This window comes from Pundamilia nyererei, unplaced genomic scaffold (assembly GCF_000239375.1).
Source record: "Pundamilia nyererei isolate P.nyererei 1_Seehausen unplaced genomic scaffold, PunNye1.0 scaffold00092, whole genome shotgun sequence".
Taxonomy (NCBI): Eukaryota; Metazoa; Chordata; class Actinopteri; order Cichliformes; family Cichlidae; genus Pundamilia; species Pundamilia nyererei.
In genome coordinates, this window is record NW_005187493.1 from 1,122,145 (window position 1) to 1,140,753 (window position 18,609).

Consider the following 18,609-nt stretch of genomic DNA (forward strand, 5'->3'; position numbering starts at 1 on the left):
GTGATGATAATAACCCATCAGCCTTTTATGACAGAGGGATTAAAAGTAGACTTGTGCAGTTTTCTGGAAACACTAAGAATATACATGGTAATATTTTTTTTTACCATCTCAGATATAAAACACCTGCTGTTATGGGTAATGTCTCAAATATTAATGCAAAATTTTCTATTTACAGTTTATCAAATTGGGTTTCTCCCTTCAATGTTAATAATAATTAATGTTAATAGTAATTAATAGTAACTGGTATTCAGATCAATGCTTAACCTGTAAATATTAAAGTGGCCAAAAAACAAAGAAAAACAAAAACATTCCACTCACATCAATGAGGATGACTTTAATCATAAATGACTAAGTAGTGTGTTACTTCATCTCACACCATTTTCTGTATTTGTGAAGTTTATATAAAAATTCTAGCATCAGCACATTTACTCTAAATGTAAAACCATCCCCAAAACACTTAACTTCATAATTAATATTTTGTTAGCTCCTCTTCTTATTTCTCAGTCATATTTTGTATGATCGTATGCCATCCTTGCTCTTTCAAAGGTAAATGGCACAAAAGGCACATGATCAGTTGTGTCCGAGGACAACCAGAGTGTGATAGTGAGCCAGCATCTTGAAAATTAATAATTCAAGCAACAATATGGCCATAATTGCGTACATTTACATCAATTTTTTTCTACCTTGACATGTCAGAATGTCTTCAGGAAGTATTTGTATTACAAAGATCCCGTCACAACACACAATATAAGCTAATTAAACTCAACAATACTCAAACAATAATCTTTATTTATCTCCACAGGGAAAACACTTTCACAGATTTCTTTTTAAAACAGCAACATAACACAATAACTCCACTTAAACTACTGTAAATGATAAATAAAAAAGACAGTAAAAAAAGAGACACAAAGGGTAACATGATTGTGGTCTGTTTTTCTTTTTGTAAACTAGACACCTGATTTGTTTTGCAAACTCTGGTCCATATTTTATTTAATTTCAAGTCTGACTTTTCACAGGTCCAGTGGTGCAAATCACAATAAATTAAGATAAATAGATTACTGTGAGAGACCAGTCAGTGTGTATCTGTAGCTGAATTCGCTCTACATGACTCGGACTCTCAAATATCTATTATTTGAAGTTTGTTTGGTTGAGAGTGGTGGGCTTGGAGTGTTTGTGTCTACCTCAATGTCAAACTATTACTGCTGCTAACAGAAAGGTTAGTGAGCTGCTCTCTCAGACGCAGGTAAAGGCACGGATGAAGTTCAAAACATTACAATTTGGCACACTAATAGCTGCCAAGCCTCAAGCCTCTGCTCAATTTGCCACCATCCCACATGGATGAGTTAGTGTCTAGTTTCAACTAGCTGATTAAGTCTGTTAGTTCAAGTCAAATGTTTCTGTAGCTGTGCCAGTTGTAACAAGTATAACATTGAGACAAATTTGCCTGCATAAGTATGTGATAAAGAGGTCAAACCTGGGATCTTGAAATAAAGCAGCACAAGTTCAGTAAAACTGTGACTTCATTAATCTCAGGCAACATGATAAAAAAAAAACAACAACAACCCAAACACACACTTAAAGGATGTGTTGCTAATTTACATTATTTTGACAGTAGACTCCTTTCCTTCATACAGGTAGAATGAAAATGAGTATATTAGTTTTCCAACTAGCAAACAGCAGAAACTTAGTTTCTCTGTCTGGGGGTACATTTCTCAAAATGATTAATTATTTGGTTTGTTTTAAGCTAGAGATAACCACATCTATGTTACATTAAGGCCGTGCTAACACGTGTATTTTCTTGTTTTAAATACATTTATACATCATGTCCACATTACTGCATTTAAGGCACCATAAAGCATTATTTTTTAAACCCTGTTTAATTCTGCATGTTATAGATGCAGGACGCACATCCATTGTGTTTTAAAACAAAAACATGTTAGTGTGGATCTAAAGTACCTAAGGTAGTTCAATACTAATCTGGCATTATCAATTCATCCCAGATTCATTTCTAATACAACTTTACATCTGACTACACTACGCACATTTTGGTAGCTGATTCTTTGTAGGATCTCATGTCATCTCTTCCTCCATTTTTCATTTTGTTTGATTGCTTCAGATGTGAAGGAATGATAAGAAACCTGCAAGGTTTAATCAATGGATTGACCTAAATTTAGCTGGCTGCTTCATTAATAGTAATTCACTGGCATTCAGATCAATGCTTAACCTATAAATATTAAAATGGCCAAAAAACAAAGAAAATCAAACAAACACTGCACTCACATTTCTGAGGATGTCTGATTTATGGTAACCTGGAAACTATAGTTAGTGCTGTGCCATGTAACATTGTTTTGTAAGACGCTCCAATTTTTTACTCCAGGATAACAAAAACTTTCATGAGAAATCCTTTTAGAAATAAAAAATTCCTCTATATCAATTTTCTATCTCACTTTGGTATAATGGGAAAATATGCTGCCTTTACATTAACAGAGTTAAGTTTGGCATCCAAGTTTCTTCTCTTTATACTTGGCTGTAAAAGTGAGAGGCGTCCTCTCCAAACCAGCGGCCTTGAGCACCCTCTACAGCTCTGTGGAGAGTTCCTCTCTGAATAACCTGGAAATGATCAACAGAAAGAAAAGATGAACATGTTGAGACGTACGTACAGCAGTGAAAAGCAGCGTATTCTCCCTGTCGCAGCAACACAAAGTAATTGTTCACTTTCACTTCAAACAGCTGCCAGCATTTAAAAAAACGGAGACAGGTGAACAGTGTTACTGTGTCAGATCATCACAATGCAAACATTTTGTCTGTATCATATCAGCATTTACGTATTGTTCAATTTCTCACCTACTTATGACTCTATTAAAGAAAGCAGAATGAAATGCTTTGAAAACAAGAATAAGCTTAGCTCATTTACCTGCTCATGGTACTGCTGAGTTTGGTAGCAGGGCGACTCTCCGACAAACACGTTTTTCATCCGCACTGCTCCCTGTCTGTCAAGGGAACGAGACCTGGGTGCTCTTTGCTGACTGCGTCTGTGCCACGACTTTAGCTGTTCGTTCACTGCTTGTCGTGGGAGACCATTAGCGTGGCAGTGTGGATGGTCCCAATTTGCTGGCGGGGTGATTCTAATATCAGGAGCAAAAGGCCTCTGTACTCGCTGGTGAGGTACTGCAGTGTCTTTATATCTATAATCATATCTATTCGAGGAACAAGGAGCTTGCTGGGGGAAATAGCTCCGTGGCATATCCATCTCATTGTAGATCAGTTCTTCATTGTAATAGGCTTTTGGAATACCAGGACTGGGCTGCTGCCGGGGATTACGGTAAAAGCCAGCATGCGGGAAAGCTTGAGGTCCATAGCTGCCAACTGGGCTGGGGAGCAGGAATGCAGATGGAAATTGTTTGGGCAAATCACCGGTCAATTCCCGACACGGGGAGCTATTGTAAGAAGGAAACGAGTTTTCAGAGTTGCTGTCCTCAGAGCTAGCATGGCTTCTGTAGTTCAGTGTAGGAGATGGAGTCTCTGGTAAAGTTATTGAGTATTCGGTCAGCCGCCTCCTCGGGCCTCGGGGGCGACCGCGCTCCTTTTCAAATGCAGAGTCAGGAGAGGACAGCCTGTGCAAACCACAATAATTATAACAAACACAATAACAAAGCTACTTTGCAAAGAAACTGCGTGAGGCTTTAATAACTTTAACTATATTCTTAAATAATCCATTCTGTAAAGGAGCACCACACAGGGTGCAATTTCAACATGCAGATGTGTGTGAGGTATAGCTACCTGAGGGAGAGCTGTCTGTGCACTCGCATCTCTGGGGTGGAGGGTGTACTGTTTGACTGGGTGCGACTCAGCTTTAGATGGGAAAGTTGAACAGGCAGAGCCAACTGTGCTAAACAAGCTTCCAAGGGTGGCAAAGACTCAGGTTTGGCTGGGCTGCTGAACACACAACATAGGAGAGTAATTAATTAATATAACAATATATCTTATGAATGGTTAATGTGGGTACTACATGAAGGGTGGACAGTGTGGACATATACACGCACACACACTTTGATAAATGCATTTTGACATGTCAAACATTGAGTGATTTAATACTGTGGCAAACAGCAATTGTTCCTTTTAGAAATGAAAACAAATAGAAGAATACACATTATCAGGGGCAGGAGTTTCTATATATAATTATGTAAAGAGTTACAGTTGGCTCTGCACACTGACTGCTGCAAAAACAAATGGCAGTATTGACATGTTCTATTTAATTCAGAGCATTAATGGTTGTAGTGAAAAAAAGGTTACTTTTAAAAAATGGCTTCTCTAAAGTAGATGAAGATGACCTGTTTTGAAGTAAAGGAATTTCTTACACTGTTAACGTGTTAATTAATAGTTTCCTTTTAGATTTTAGAAGTGAAAGGATGTTTTTTTGTTTTTTTAAATCTCATTTGGTCGTCGGGTTCTTTGGAAAAAATCCAACTGGATTCCTTCCAAAGAATCCAACGTTCGTTTACATAACAGCACAAATCATAATTTGTGTTTCCAATTCCAATCCTCACAACTTGATAAACAGGAAAGGAGTTATAATGGATAGCCTGGGTTACCTCATCTTGACGGACGAGTGCGACTTCTTGCTCTTCTGGTAGGGCTGGTCAAGACTTGACTCGGCCCATGGGGAGTGCTCGATGGGAGGAAGGTCATACGCTGGCCTCGAGGTAAAGCTCAAGCCAACGCTTGGATGGGGAGAGTGACTCAGGTTCAGCTGCAGGGACTGCGGAGTCACACATGGAGAAATGTAGGCGCCATCCACGCAAGACTGCGTGGACAGAGGGAGCAGCTGGGGAGGATCTGTCTCTGCTGGATAAGGGAGTCCTGAAGAAGGCTGTGAAGACTGACTTGTGACTTCTAGGAAAAAACAGAACAAACCCCCCCCACAAATGATGCGCATGGTAAAGAATTTTGCATGGATAACATTTATTGTCACCACAGACTCTCTACCTTTGTGAATGACACTATTTAGGAAACATTTGAATTCTCGTGAAGTTTCTGTGGTTAACTAGTCATCTAATAAACTCTGTGAGGGTTTTAAACCAAAGAAAATGAAAGAAGGAAAAAAGTGCTTTCAAAGAAATAAGCAAAAACCTTACCTTCATCTTGCACAACAGAATCAGATAGAGAGCTGTCATCAGATGTGCCAAGATCTAAAAAAAAACAAAACCGAAAGACACTCAGTATTAAAATTAAACATTTCTATGAAGAGCCGTTATGATTTGAATTGTCACCTTACCTTGTTGCGTAACACTGAGGGCAGGGAGCGGTGATGATCGGCCATGCTCCAGTCGAAGGCTGAAGGCCGTCTCTTGTAGATGCTCGAGTTTCTTCTCCTCTCTTTTGCACTGCTGCAGGCGGCTCTTCCTCACAGACTTGCTCAAGTTTTCCTCTTCACAGAGCTTCCGTGCAGCTTCATATATCTTCATCTGAAGCGCTAGAGAAGCGTCGACTGAACTCAATTTTGAATCCTGCAAAGGTTACGGCAGTTTAGCAGAGAGACAGACAACAACAAGAGGACACTATTCCATTGTGCAGTCTCCAAATTTGGCTTATACCTCTGCTCCTCGAGGGATTTTGAGTTCGTCAAGTTTAAACGCAGCTCCAACGCGGCGGTGAACCTGCGGGGCCTTCTCTCCTGGCTGCAGAGGATAATCTTCTGACAGCCGGCCCGTCAGCTCCTAAACAATATGTAACTAATTAAAATCCAAATGTCCCTAAAGCAACATCTCAGCATGAATGAAAGTTTATTTTTATAAGGATACACAGAAGCTTGGTTAAATGGTCAATCAAAACAAGGCTTCTTTTAAAAATCAACACCGATAAATCTCTTCAGTTTTGTTCCTGGCAGTTTTTTTTCCCCATTCAGTTTACTCAACCATCTCCATGTTGTAGTTCTGAAATGGTGTACAAGTATCTACCTCTTATCTCTTTACATGTTCAGACTTATAGGTGCAGAGACGTGGTTGCACAATTTTGCATTTGCAGAGATTTTCTTTCACAACACATTCTTTGGGTTTCACTTTCCCACTGTATTAAGTACCCGTGTCTTCACTGAACCCAGAGAAAAGCAAAGCACTGTTTCCGATTTCATTAAAGATCAGACAAAAGAGGCTCGTACTTTGAGTTACTCAAAGTCAACCGCCTTTACAGACAGACAAAATCTCACGTGTAGCCAATGAGCTTACTTATTCTTTTGTCACCGAGTTCTGGGAGAGGTATCATGACTCTCATTAGTTCGCCTAGAGCATGTCCCAACAGGACTGCCTTGCCCAATTGTCAGCAGGAAAGAATGATCTGGCCTGGGATTTTACCCCGGAGCACCCATGCACGTCATGAACATGCCTGAATCTGTGTGTCCAGTTGGGAAATTTCTAGATTTCATTTCATAGAAAAGAGAAAAGACTTAACATGAAAAATAACGACGTGAAAAAAAGTCTCATGCTGGATCCAAACTGAGGCTGAAACTGCTTAAAAGTCTTTAACAGCTATAATGCATTCATACACTACAGCCACATTACATGGACTGATTTCTCTCCACGGTCTATCTGAAAGGAAATGGGATAACAGAACAGGTACGATGGATAACGGAGATAACCTTGAAAATGCATTAGTTAGAATTGGTGTTGGCCTTATTCCTTTTAAATGGCCTAAAAGGAAAAGAGTGAATAGCTGAGATGACGTCTCAGTCTCACTATTTTGAATGACTCACTTTTGAAATCGGCCAAAATTTCATATCTTTTCCTGTGATTTGAAAATTCTCTGTGATGGACTGGAGACCTGACCAGAGTGTACCAGATCTTGTTTATTTCACCTCACAAATAAAAAAAAAAAAAAAAAAAAAAAAAAAAATCTAACCTTTACTGTCATTCAATCACCTGGAACTTTTAGTTCACACTTTAATATTCTCCTGCCTTGATTATTGCAATTCACTTTTCAATTTTGCATCTCTCAGTCCTTCATAGATTATTTCCAACTGGTGCAAAATATAGCAGCTAGGCTGCTAACAAAAACTAGCTGTGATCCTCTAACCAGGGTCTCCTAACTGCCCGTCGCTCTGGTTTTAAAACCAGAGGTGATTGTTGATCAGTTCCAGCTCATCTGCAACCATGTATTAGATAAGTGATTAAAAAGGATGGAAGGGTTGATTTGGAAATGGAGCATGTAAAAACTGCAACCTATGACTGTCCTGTGATTTCGCATTAGCGTCCCATCCTCAGTCACTTTGCATTCATACATATTTGTGCATCCACTTGTGCTACCAATATTGTCATTAAACAAACACGAAATGTCCCTCCTGCAGGTCACTTAACACGAAAACATAACAAGAAAACTGCCCCACCACTTTAATCCTTCATAAACGGAGGGTGAATCATCTGCAGTGTGCTTCCAGTGTGAGCAAAAGCTGTACTTGTGACAGCTTGCTTAATTTCCTAACAATTGTCTGTACTTTGTGTAGATCTACTTAAACCATTAAGACTTTAATGAAGAGATGAATTAGATGTGACTCATTTGTTCTGTGACATGTTTCATTGTGATATGCAGCCTCGCCAGGTTTTAAACGGTTGATCTGTGGATGACCAGTGGAGTAAGCGTTACTTACAGCTTCTCGGATGCACAGTTTCCTCAGCTCATGTATGCACATCTCTAACTTCTCTTGGAGCTCCTGGTGTTTGATCTTTATGGCCCGTGTGTGTGTGGTCACATCCTTTGTGTGGGTTGTTGGGCTGTCAGACCCTGCAATAGCAAAGGAGCATATGAACAAATCTTAGATGATGTGACATTCATGTATTTCTTTATTTAAATACATAATAAATACAAATATATTATATTTGATGCATGTGTTTTTGGGACCTCAGCATCATCGATGTGATTTTTCCCCCCCAGAAAAATCTGAGATATAATTTCTTTTTTTTTCTTTTTTTTTTAGAAAAATGTGTTAAAAGGTTCAATAAACACTCCACTTTCAAAGAAAAATTTTTTCTGTCAGTTACTTGATGGTTAAGACTTTACAAGGTAAAGCAAAAGCAAAAATCCAATGACACTTAAATCCAAAAGAAAAAAAAGTAATTAAAAGCACCTGTGACAACTGTAACTTAAGCAGAAACTCAGTGATGATTGTCATTGTGTATCAGCAAGATGACAGAAACACTACCAAGAACACCCGAGAAAAATGAGATTTGAAATCTTAGACCGAGATTTGAAATCTTAACAGCGGTTACACAACATGTACAATAATTACACACATATGCAGGGACAGCCATAAGATTCACAGCCTGATGAGTCAGCCTCCAACTTTTAAAACATCTTGAATTTAATTTCATAAAATGTGGTGGGCCTGTGACCCCAAAACGGAATAACAGCAGAAAATGAATGAATGGATGGATGGATGGCTAAAGAACTCAAATAAACCTGTCCAAATAAACTAAAGGAAAATAGATGAAAAGCAGTGAATCCTCTAAAACACACAATATTTAATTATCTTCACCTGATATTTGACATCACTCATAAAGGTAAATACAAAAAACAGTCAGCTCTTCTTAAAGATACCAAAGCACATACACGTTGCTGGTTCATTGGCTGAACCATGATAAATTTGATTCGATTCCAAAGAAGAGTCCTGCAACAACTCCCGCCTTTGTGAAGCTTAACATGCTCAGTTTCTGTTGACATTGTGTTGCAGATGTGTGGTTTCAGCACCATCCTCATTTTGCTTCTGAAATGTGTTGTGCTAAAGTGACAACTCTGTGTGCACAAAAATGCCTGGATCTTAAAAGAAATTCACCACAAAAACAAGAAACTGATTAAAGACACTAAAAATCATTCAATGTCATACTTACAGAGAAGTCAGACTACTATGGAGATACAAATTCAATTGTACTCACATATTTTATCTGTACTGTGCCGTTTAAATCTAGTTTTTTTTTCCTGGTGTGTATATAAAAGGGTTGTTTATGATGTATACTTTTATGTCTGTAAATCTATTCAGTCATATCATTGAAGCAGATTAACAATGGAGGCCACTGAAACTAAAAGCAACAATAACAGTGGACAGAAGAACGAATCCTTTGTTTTATCTGCTGTTTTAATTAGTAACACTGAAGAAAAATAACCGTCAGCTTCTCTGTAACTATAAACAACGCGAGCGTTCGACTGGTGCTGTCTGTAGCCTTGGTGACTAATGCCATTAGGTCTCCGGCTTATGGGAGTGGTTTCAGGCATCATCCATTAAGCACCACATACCTTCAGAGATTATTAACAGAATCCCTGCAGGTACTGACAAACATATGAGGCGCGACAGGAGAAAAAAAAAGAAAAAAGAGTGACAGCACTACAATAGGCTGAGAAATTCCTCTTCCTCACAGTCATAATCACCCTATTCTTTCTGGTGTGACATTTTTTCATTGTATAGAACAAAGATCATGCGGCTCAATTAGGGCGTGAGGAATTTCAGAGGGGCCACAGCAAATCAGCAGAAACTAATGTGTGTGCAAAAACAAAACAGCTAATGTTTGCCGTTAATTATATGATACTGTGAGGAAGATAACCAAAGTGGAGAGGCAACTTTACTGACACCCTGAAGTAAACTGTGGCAATCCTCCCCCCAAAAATGACAGAATACAAAGACCCGCATGTTTACCAGGGCTGAACTTAAAATGCCCAGTTGCGCCTTTGGGCAGGCAAATTGTTTAACCTCTTCCACCCTGCATTTGTGACCAACAAGCAACTCGCCCTGCTCTGCTATGATCAGTATGTGCGCTGCATTGTTGGACTTCATTCCTACTGCACCAAATTCATGAAAGCTGTAGCTGGATATTTATTAAAGTTGTTCAATAACAAAAATGTCTATTTACTCACTGTTACAAGATATTATTAGATCTTGACAAGTGAAAATGTTTTTACATATCATTATGTCCTCCTAAGGGGCCTTACTCATATTTCAAAACTCACAAAGTTGTTTGAATTGACCCTAAAGTTATGGAACTGTAACAACTGAAATAAGATGCTTTCATGTGTAAATAAAACAAAAAAGTGGTTATAGAGTTAGGCAGACATAACCTCTTTTAGCTATTCCTCATCTCTGTTTACATCTCTGAATACAATGGCTACTACAAGCATACCGTCCAAATTTCTGACCCAAGTGTCAGCAGCGGTTGCATTGTGTAGGTTGTAGGCAGCAAAAGGTTTCCATGAATGGGAAGAATGAAAACTATGGTCTCTGCTGCACTGATTTCATCCTGTTGTTTGTTTAACTTGGTAGATAACATCTACCTGACCTTGAATGGGAAGGAATGACTTCTTAAAAGTGAAAAGTTAGTTTAGATTATTTTATCGAGAACATAACTGATTTTTCTGCTACCAGGGTTTAACTCCATGTTTGGGTGAATTCTGTTATTTTCTAAAAGGATACTGTTTTGCTAAGTCAGCAGTGATCTCAAGAAATCATCGACACTGTTGCTTAAAAATACAATATACTTTAGGTTTTACTAAGAGTGACTTGAAAGCATGTGCTGTGATAAATTTATCTGGTTTGATGTGTTTGCTCAGTTTCAGCACTCGTTTACGGCAAAAGCAAGGCTTTACTGGGAAAAATGACTTTATGCTTTACAGGTCAGATGTGGGTTTCAATGCCTGTTTCAAATCGAAATAGTCTATTACCATTTTGCATGGGAAAAACCAAGCAAAGACGTAGATGAGAATCATTGCAATGATGCAATCAAGAACAACCGTACTTTCCAGTAGTTACAGTGTTGATCTTATTTTAACTGTCTGCAATACAGGGTGTATCAAAAGAATCTTCCAAAGTGCTTTAATTCTGCATCTGTTCACTGGTAATGATCGAAACACACCGTTAAAAAGAGGGGATTCATGGAGTTTGCATGGACATAGATTGACATAGATCCTGACCTTGTATGTCAAACAAAGTTTACTCCATCTTACTGCAAAGGTCCATTACCTTTGAAATCAGATGATTCTTTTTGCATTTCTCAATCACCCCCCCCCCCAAAAAAAGTAGTTTACTGCTGTATAAATTGCAAACGAAGCACTCTTGTGTTACAGGTCCTCGCCCAGCAAACTGGACATGAGGGGAACATCAGTGCTCAGTGTAGTCACACACATGTAGGAGTACGACCTGACTAGATCATAGGTGTCAAACTCTGGCCAAACCAAATTACTATTAGAGCTGGCCTACTGGTATTATACAGCTAATTTATATATTGTTTAGTATTAAGCTTTGCTTGTTCCATATTCAGTTTTTCAGCAAAACGTGTTTGAGTCCATAAGAAAAGATTCATTCTTATATCTGGAGGAATAAATATATTTCAATAAATATATTTCAATAAATATTAACGTTAGCCCGCGACTTTGTTCCAGTTTTGAGTTTTGGCCCACTGTGTATTTGAGTTTGACACCCCTGGACTAGTTAGTCAGTTAGTGAGGCCGATGACTTTTCAGTCTTCAGCCTGTGGAAATAAAGCTGTGTGGATTGTAATTGACTGACAGTTTTGTATATTTTTAAGTATTTGCATTGTTACTAAACCACAATATTTCAAAGAATGGACACAGTTTGACATCTTCAAGTAAAAAAAAAAAAAAAAAAAAACAAGTGAAAAACTAAAAGACAGAACAACAAAGAGTCATTACTGAAATTAGTTTCTTTGCATGTTAGTATAAATGTTTTGAAATGCGAGGAAACAAAAAAAAAAAGGTGAAGAAATTAAAAGTGGTCTTTCACATGGCTTTTTCATGCTGAGTTACAACTGTCATCTCTGTCTAGCACTTAACTCTACTTCCTACTTTCACAGGTTGTTAAAGTTGCCCAGTTTGTTCCTCCTGCCTGTAGCTGTTCTATACTGACACAGACTCGGGGGAACAGTTTGAAATCTCACCTCTATATCAAATGTAATGATCATATTGTGCAATGATTAGAGTGCATAGTTTTTTTTACTAAGCGTGCTATGACATTTAAAAATAAATAAATGCTGAAACACTGATTTTTTGTTTGTTTTTACCTGAATGAAGAATGATGCCGCTGTCAGTGTCGCTGATCTCCCCGTTCCCCTCCATGTCAGTAGATGGTCTTCCTGTTCCTGTTCTTCAGTGGAGGCAAAAGATAATGTCACATACCATGTCCTTCTGTTAAGTAAGTAAGAATTTCATTTTCATTTAATTTAAAGTGACAGCCTCTTTTTTTCTTTTTCTTTTTAGTGTCATAGCCCTGAATTGGACAAAGCAAGTGTTGGCAAATTTGATACAGAATTTGGGAGTTTATTCACAAAGCCTGTGACCTAAGATAATCCAACAGCAAGGAGAAAAAACTGAGAATAATCCTAAATAACTAGACATTATGCTTCAAATAAAACCAATAGCGTAATTAAAAAAAAACAAACAAAAAACCTAAAACCAAGGAAAACATCACTAACACACAAGCTTCGCAAAGACCGCCCATTACGTAATCTGTGACCTGTTACTTAAGTGATTCAGGTGTGACTTGCCTCTTTGAACTCTTAGACAGGTGTAGTCACAGTCTTCCACAGCACAAGTTTGTGTAGCATGAGTACACATATGTGTTGTCAAGTCTAGGGTGTTTCCTGTGACGGCCTGTTTGTTAAGCTCTGATGTCATGATTGCCACTAACTCACTCCGTGTCATAGCTGGCTCACAATACATGAGTTATAAATCCATCTGGTGGCAAATAAAAACTGGGAAGTTTAATAATTAACTGAGTGAACAGAGGAATGCCACTGTGGTTGCATTCCAGCACACAGGCTTGGTTAACTTCAGCTAAGACTAGAAAGCAAAGGAACAACTACCCAAGGTAAAGTCAGCTATGTCATACAAGAACCAGTTTAATGTTAGTCGATCTATTGGGTAAACACCAGGAAACATGCAGAGATCTTCAAAAATAATTAAATAAAAATAAAAGTATCCCATTATCTTATCCTATTCTAAAAATGACATAACCATGACATACATCCACAAACCTGTGACTGTTACCTCCACACCTCTGAATCACAGATAACTGCCAGGTGTTTTTGCACAGTTACAGCAAAACAGTAAAAAGCCACCTCATCACTGAGCACTGACATCTCAAACCAAGCAATTAAAATAAATAAATAAATAGACGCAGCCACACATCTTTGGCAGATACACCGACACAATCTTTAAAATCCATAGGTCAGGAGTGCCACCAAATTTCATGCGACTGTCTGGACCAACATAATCATACACAGTACACAACAGTTTTTTGTTTTTAACTACACTTGCATACTGTTAAAGTACATGCAAGTCAAAATGATAAATAAACCCACTTCTAATTGGGCCTCAAAACAGACCCCTTACTGGGAAGAAGATTTGCCAAGGATATCTCCATAATCCTAACACTGATTTAGCTGTTTGACTAATAAACAACGCTGCACAGCAGCAGGAACAGCTCGTTACAACCCTGAGAGAAGTGAACGAGACTAAAGCGATGTGTCACAATCTTATCAGTTTCTAGCCCAGAGATAACCAAGGAGGGAGCAACGAACACAGCATTCTCATTTTATACACATTAATGGTCCAAATCTGTGGAAATGGACTTAAATGATGCAGCAAAACTTTAAGATTTATAGCAAAGTATGCCAAAGACGCCCCTTTCAGAACCACTGGACTGATCAATCAATGTTCTTTCAATGAAGCCTTAACAGCCACCACTAATTCTGTTAGCCCAAATAATGTCAGTACAAACAATTCAGTTACTGAAACAATTAATCTGCTTTATTCTGAGACATTTTAATCAACGGTATGATTATTCAAGGTTGATTTTCATTTCCAACAATACACCAAAGCATATCCTTTACATTAAAATCTGGGGAGTCCAGTTATATGCCTTGGAGCATTTTTGAGTTTTCCGTTTCCCACTTGGCAAGTTGACGTCAAGTTAAAATCCCCAGGAAATAATCTGCACTCATCTATCCTCCACGCATGGATTAAGTTGCATTCTCAGTTGCAAGCGAACTGAAACTTGTCAAGTGTTTACAGGTAGGCATTTGGTTTGGTGTGATTTACCTGCCGGTAAAACATATTTTTCTTGTTTGTAATATTTTTTGAACAACTTTACATCCTTGAGGACAACTAATTAACAGTTTCAGTAAAAGAATTTCATTGTGTATAAGCATTCACATTAATAGTACAATTACAGATATTCTACATTAATCCAAATTAACGCACATGGACGTTTGTAGGTTTTATGAAGAATGTCATTAGGACAAAAAAAACAAAAAACAAACAAACTTACTTTACTTCATGGAAAACTCAAAAATCCAACCAGTGAAAAGTGTCCAACAGAATTCCCAACCTGAACGGAGATACACAAAACCTGAGCCGCACAGAATCTGGGCAGGAGCGAGAGACTCACCGCTAAGAAAGCGCTGCTTGCTGAAGAGGTGTGGCCTCGGACAGCGAGGGCTGAACACTTGAGATGGTATCACATAACTCGACTCCTGTGTGAGCTTGAAACTGTGTCAACAACAATGACCAACACACCGAGAAATTACAAGTCACTTCATGCTCTTATCAGTCCACTTACAGATGGGTGGGGCCATCTTTGACTGAAACGTGCGTCTCATGACAAATGCAATATCGATTGGCCCCCTGACAATAACACTTTAATTCATTGATAAACAAATTGTTAAAAAAAAAAAAAAATAGACGGTAGACTGTTATTAGCCAAAACAAAAAAGCAAAAAAATACTATTTTCATGCTCAAAAAATTGCAAATTTCTGTTCTCACATTTTATAGACCAAAAGATTAATTAGCACCAAAGTCATTCAAGAGATTAATCATGAGCTCATTATTTATTAGTAAGTTTATCCTTATCAGCAGCCGGATTGCAGCAGTCAAAGATCCTGGTTCACTGTGATTTGTTTAAGGGCTGGAAATTTGTTTGTGGGACAGAGCTCATATCTGGTTTAAATGACTCTATGACTTCATAACTGCATTTAAATGACTCGCTCACAGAGTTGGGCTTCTATTTTCTCACTATGATCATTATAAACTATTCCTAATAACTGTGAGAGTTTGAGGTAGTACAGACCAAAGATGAGAACACCAGAGTCAGTGCATGTTTACTGCCATCTCCTGGTTGATTAAAAGCAGAGAAAAAAAACAACAACACGCAATCATGAATTTAAAACTTTACTAGCATAGATTTTCGTGTGTCCCCTTAAACTTCCCCCACCTGTCTACCTACTTCCGGTCTACCCATACAGAGGCTTTTTTGCATCCACCTCTTTCTTCCTGCACTGAAAAGAGGGAAACAAATGGTACTGGCATAGTTCACGTGATTTACAGAGCACCTGCTTTGCATGGTTCACATTCATTCTGAATCTCAATATTCAGTTTGGCTTTCCAGGAATGTTGGTGCTCAGACACCCGCAAAAAGGTCCAGCAATTCCCAGACACTCGGGGATCAGATCTCAAATGACATGGCACCGAGAAAGCAGCAAGGTTTTGGTTCAGTGACTTCTACACTTAAGACTTCACACTGTGAGCACTACTCAACACATTTCACAGATACTAAGCCATGTCAGACTTTCAAGTTTGCCTTTGACTAGGTGGGTTTTTCTGCACTGAAGATTTCTGAGCACCTCAGACCCAGGAAAAATACCCTCCTCCCATTTAAATGCTTTTGCTCATTTAGGATTCATTTAATCAAGTATAATCTACATTTTTATATATCAAATGATCAGAAATAACAGGAAAATGCATAGATTTCTATTTAAGAAATAAGTGGTAATTATCCTTTCACGTGGAAAACTGCATACACAAACAGACGATATTTGGTGTCTCCTTCAAAAACAAAAGTTAAATGATTTTTAAAACACAATTTTTCTGCAGTATCAAAAGGTTTAAGCCTATTAGGTAATGCAGCCTAATAGACTTCAAATGTTTTCTAAATGGGAATTTCAGGAAATCTAGTTTCTCATGTGGCTCAACTGATCAGACAGGTCTTTCTGACAGTTTGCCCATCCCATTTATTTTAAGGCTAAATAAATATGAGTTCAACAGCCTTTTTTATGGTTTATTATAGCACTAGATGTATTAGTTGTATGACTATATTAAGCTATATTAGATGCATTAGTTTGACCTAATAATAATACAAATAAAGGTTGTAGTTGGGAACAGTGCTTACCACCTACTTCAGTCAGCTGAGATTTTGTCTTTTTCAAAGCGCATTCATAAACAGTATTAAACATGGGCATAGCTTCCAGGTCTGCAAAGTAAAGGCAACATGGAATTCCCTTAAATATGTATTCATTTTAACTTCCACCAGTGACCTTGACTCCTATAGACATCTATGGGAAACATCACCCCAACATCAGTAAACATATGAGTTTATGGGTTAAGTCACTAATTTCATGTCATACTGAATAAAGCACGAAGTTTAGTTTGGATAAATGGCTATTTACTTACTGAGAAGCCAATAAGTGTGTGGTTTCTCATCGAATCGGCTTTCAAAACACCAAAATAGTGACATCATCATCTCGAGGCTTTAAAACAGGGCTTCAGAAACCACTGGTTGATGTCATAGAGGGTTAGCGTTTTCACAATACTAGAATTACAAACTCGATACCGATACACAGGAAAACACTCGACACTCAACAGCATTTTCAATACCACGACAAAGATTTTGTTCCCCTTAAGCAAAAACAGAAGGAATGAACTGATATTTAGAAAGTGTTCATTTTTTAATGTTTAATTATCCAAATTATAAGTTAGATTGAACAAAATTAGTATTTAAGATTACATTTTAAAATTGGAAAACTTCATTAGAGATCATGAAGTGAAATATATTTTAGAACCTACTTAGAAAAAAAAGGTACAGAAAACAACACAACACCTAACATTTAAAGTGTGGTGTTAGTTGTGTTATGTTCACTGTGAAAGACTGAACCACCGGCCACTGCCTGCATTTTAAAACTGACCTCACAGCTGGCTACAACAAAATAACAAACATTTTAATAAATTATTGTAAAGGAAAAAAAGTCAAAGTTAATCATCTTGTCCACATGTGCCTGCAGCCTGTCATCCACCGTTCACATTGCTCTGTCTCAGTCTGCATCTTTTTACATCCCCAGCTCTGCTCTTCAGGCATGAAACCTGTCTGATTCTGCTGTTCTGCTCTGGATTTCACTCTTTATTTCTACTTTGATTTCCTCGCTGCTCTGCACAGCAAGCAACCCTCCAGGTTCCCAATGACAACATGATGATAATGTCGCTATCGGGCAATTGCTAACATTTAAATGGATAAAGTGTGCACAGGCCAGGTTAACATTTCTAATAACAGTTTAATACTTCACGGTTGTTGAAACAGAAGCTTTACTGATCACTGAAATTCCTGTGTCTGTCATCCAGCAGCAGTGAGGTGAAATTGTACAGCTGCAAATGGCGATCTTAATTGGATATTAATTTTAGTATCTATTAATATGAGGCTTTAGATTTTTTTGTTTGGTCAAACCTACAGTGGGTACGCCCATCTTTTACTTTATATGTGTGCACCTCATTTCTTTATAGAAATGGCTTTTTCCCTATTGCATGTTTAATTAAGATTTACTCACTTAACAACTGAAAATACACAATATTTAAGGCTCAAGGAAAATCAAAGGTCAGTTATAAAGTTAAATGAATGCATCGATAGTTAATGAGTAAATAATGCCATGAGAATAATGATCAAATTAGTAGTGATGAAGCATCCCTACCTATTACCAGCGCCTGTTAGTACAATACAGCAGCACATTATACAAAAACAAAACAACAACAAAACAGCATCAAATCATATACAAGAAATTAATTCATATTTTTTTAAGTACTCGTGTAAAACGCTACTGTTAAATTCTAGGATTCTCACAGGTTTTCCAAGACCGTCTGAGCCCATATAATACCCCGCACTGATCTGGGAAACTACAGTTAAGAGGAACTGAGAGAAAGCTGTAAATGAGAAATGTTTAGCCACATTTTAACACCTAGTCAAAGATGCAATTATAGTGTAACATTTCACAGTCAGAAGCGCATTAGTCACATCGCAGCTGTCCACCAACAGTGTGTTTAAGTCCATCATGCTTGATGTGATGACTAGTAAAACTGTTTCCCACAAAGATACCAAACACACAGCATCCAGAGTTATGGTAGCCAGTTGGTGGATGTCATCATGGGTAGTTTATATAAACCAGAAGTCCCAGAGAGACAGAGAGCAGGCTTTGTAAAGGAAACATAGCAGCTGGCAAAACAAATTCTTTAAATATTCTTGAGTCCTTTTTATAAGTGCATGGGCTAGACCGCCGCTGCCAATGCAGAATTCTTAAGTGCCAGTCCTCAATACTTTAAAACTTAAGACAAATGTGTGCCAGTGAAACACTTTTTAAGCTGCACTAATAAACCACAAACCCCCCAAAAAAAAGAAAATCAAAAAAATAAAACGCACAGGAAGAGAATCCTGTTTCAAACCTTCACACTTCTCGCTGCCTGCAGCCAACTTAAGCTTCATGTTGGTTCAAACTCCAACAAACTAACGTACATGTGAGAAAACC

At 38.0% G+C, this 18,609-nt stretch overlaps 1 protein-coding gene across 7 annotated transcripts in view; it reads right to left on the minus strand.

Moving 5' to 3' along the window:
- Positions 1–569: 569 nt before the first annotated feature.
- inavab (innate immunity activator b) overlaps positions 570–18,609 on the minus strand; it is a 20,417-nt gene continuing 2,377 nt past the window's right edge. The window contains exons 2-11 of one of the 7 annotated variants that reach the window (XM_005739517.1): positions 14,438–14,538; positions 12,051–12,128; positions 7,640–7,773; positions 5,595–5,717; positions 5,276–5,507; positions 5,136–5,189; positions 4,593–4,893; positions 3,781–3,936; positions 2,915–3,614; positions 571–2,610 (exon numbers count right to left, since the gene is read on the minus strand). In XM_005739517.1, the coding sequence (XP_005739574.1) occupies positions 2,518–2,610; positions 2,915–3,614; positions 3,781–3,936; positions 4,593–4,893; positions 5,136–5,189; positions 5,276–5,507; positions 5,595–5,717; positions 7,640–7,773; positions 12,051–12,105 (1,848 nt within the window). In that variant the 5' untranslated portion in view covers positions 12,106–12,128; positions 14,438–14,538 and the 3' untranslated portion in view covers positions 571–2,517. The other 6 variants (XM_005739516.1, XM_005739519.1, XM_005739518.1 and 3 more) reach the window with 6 other exon arrangements.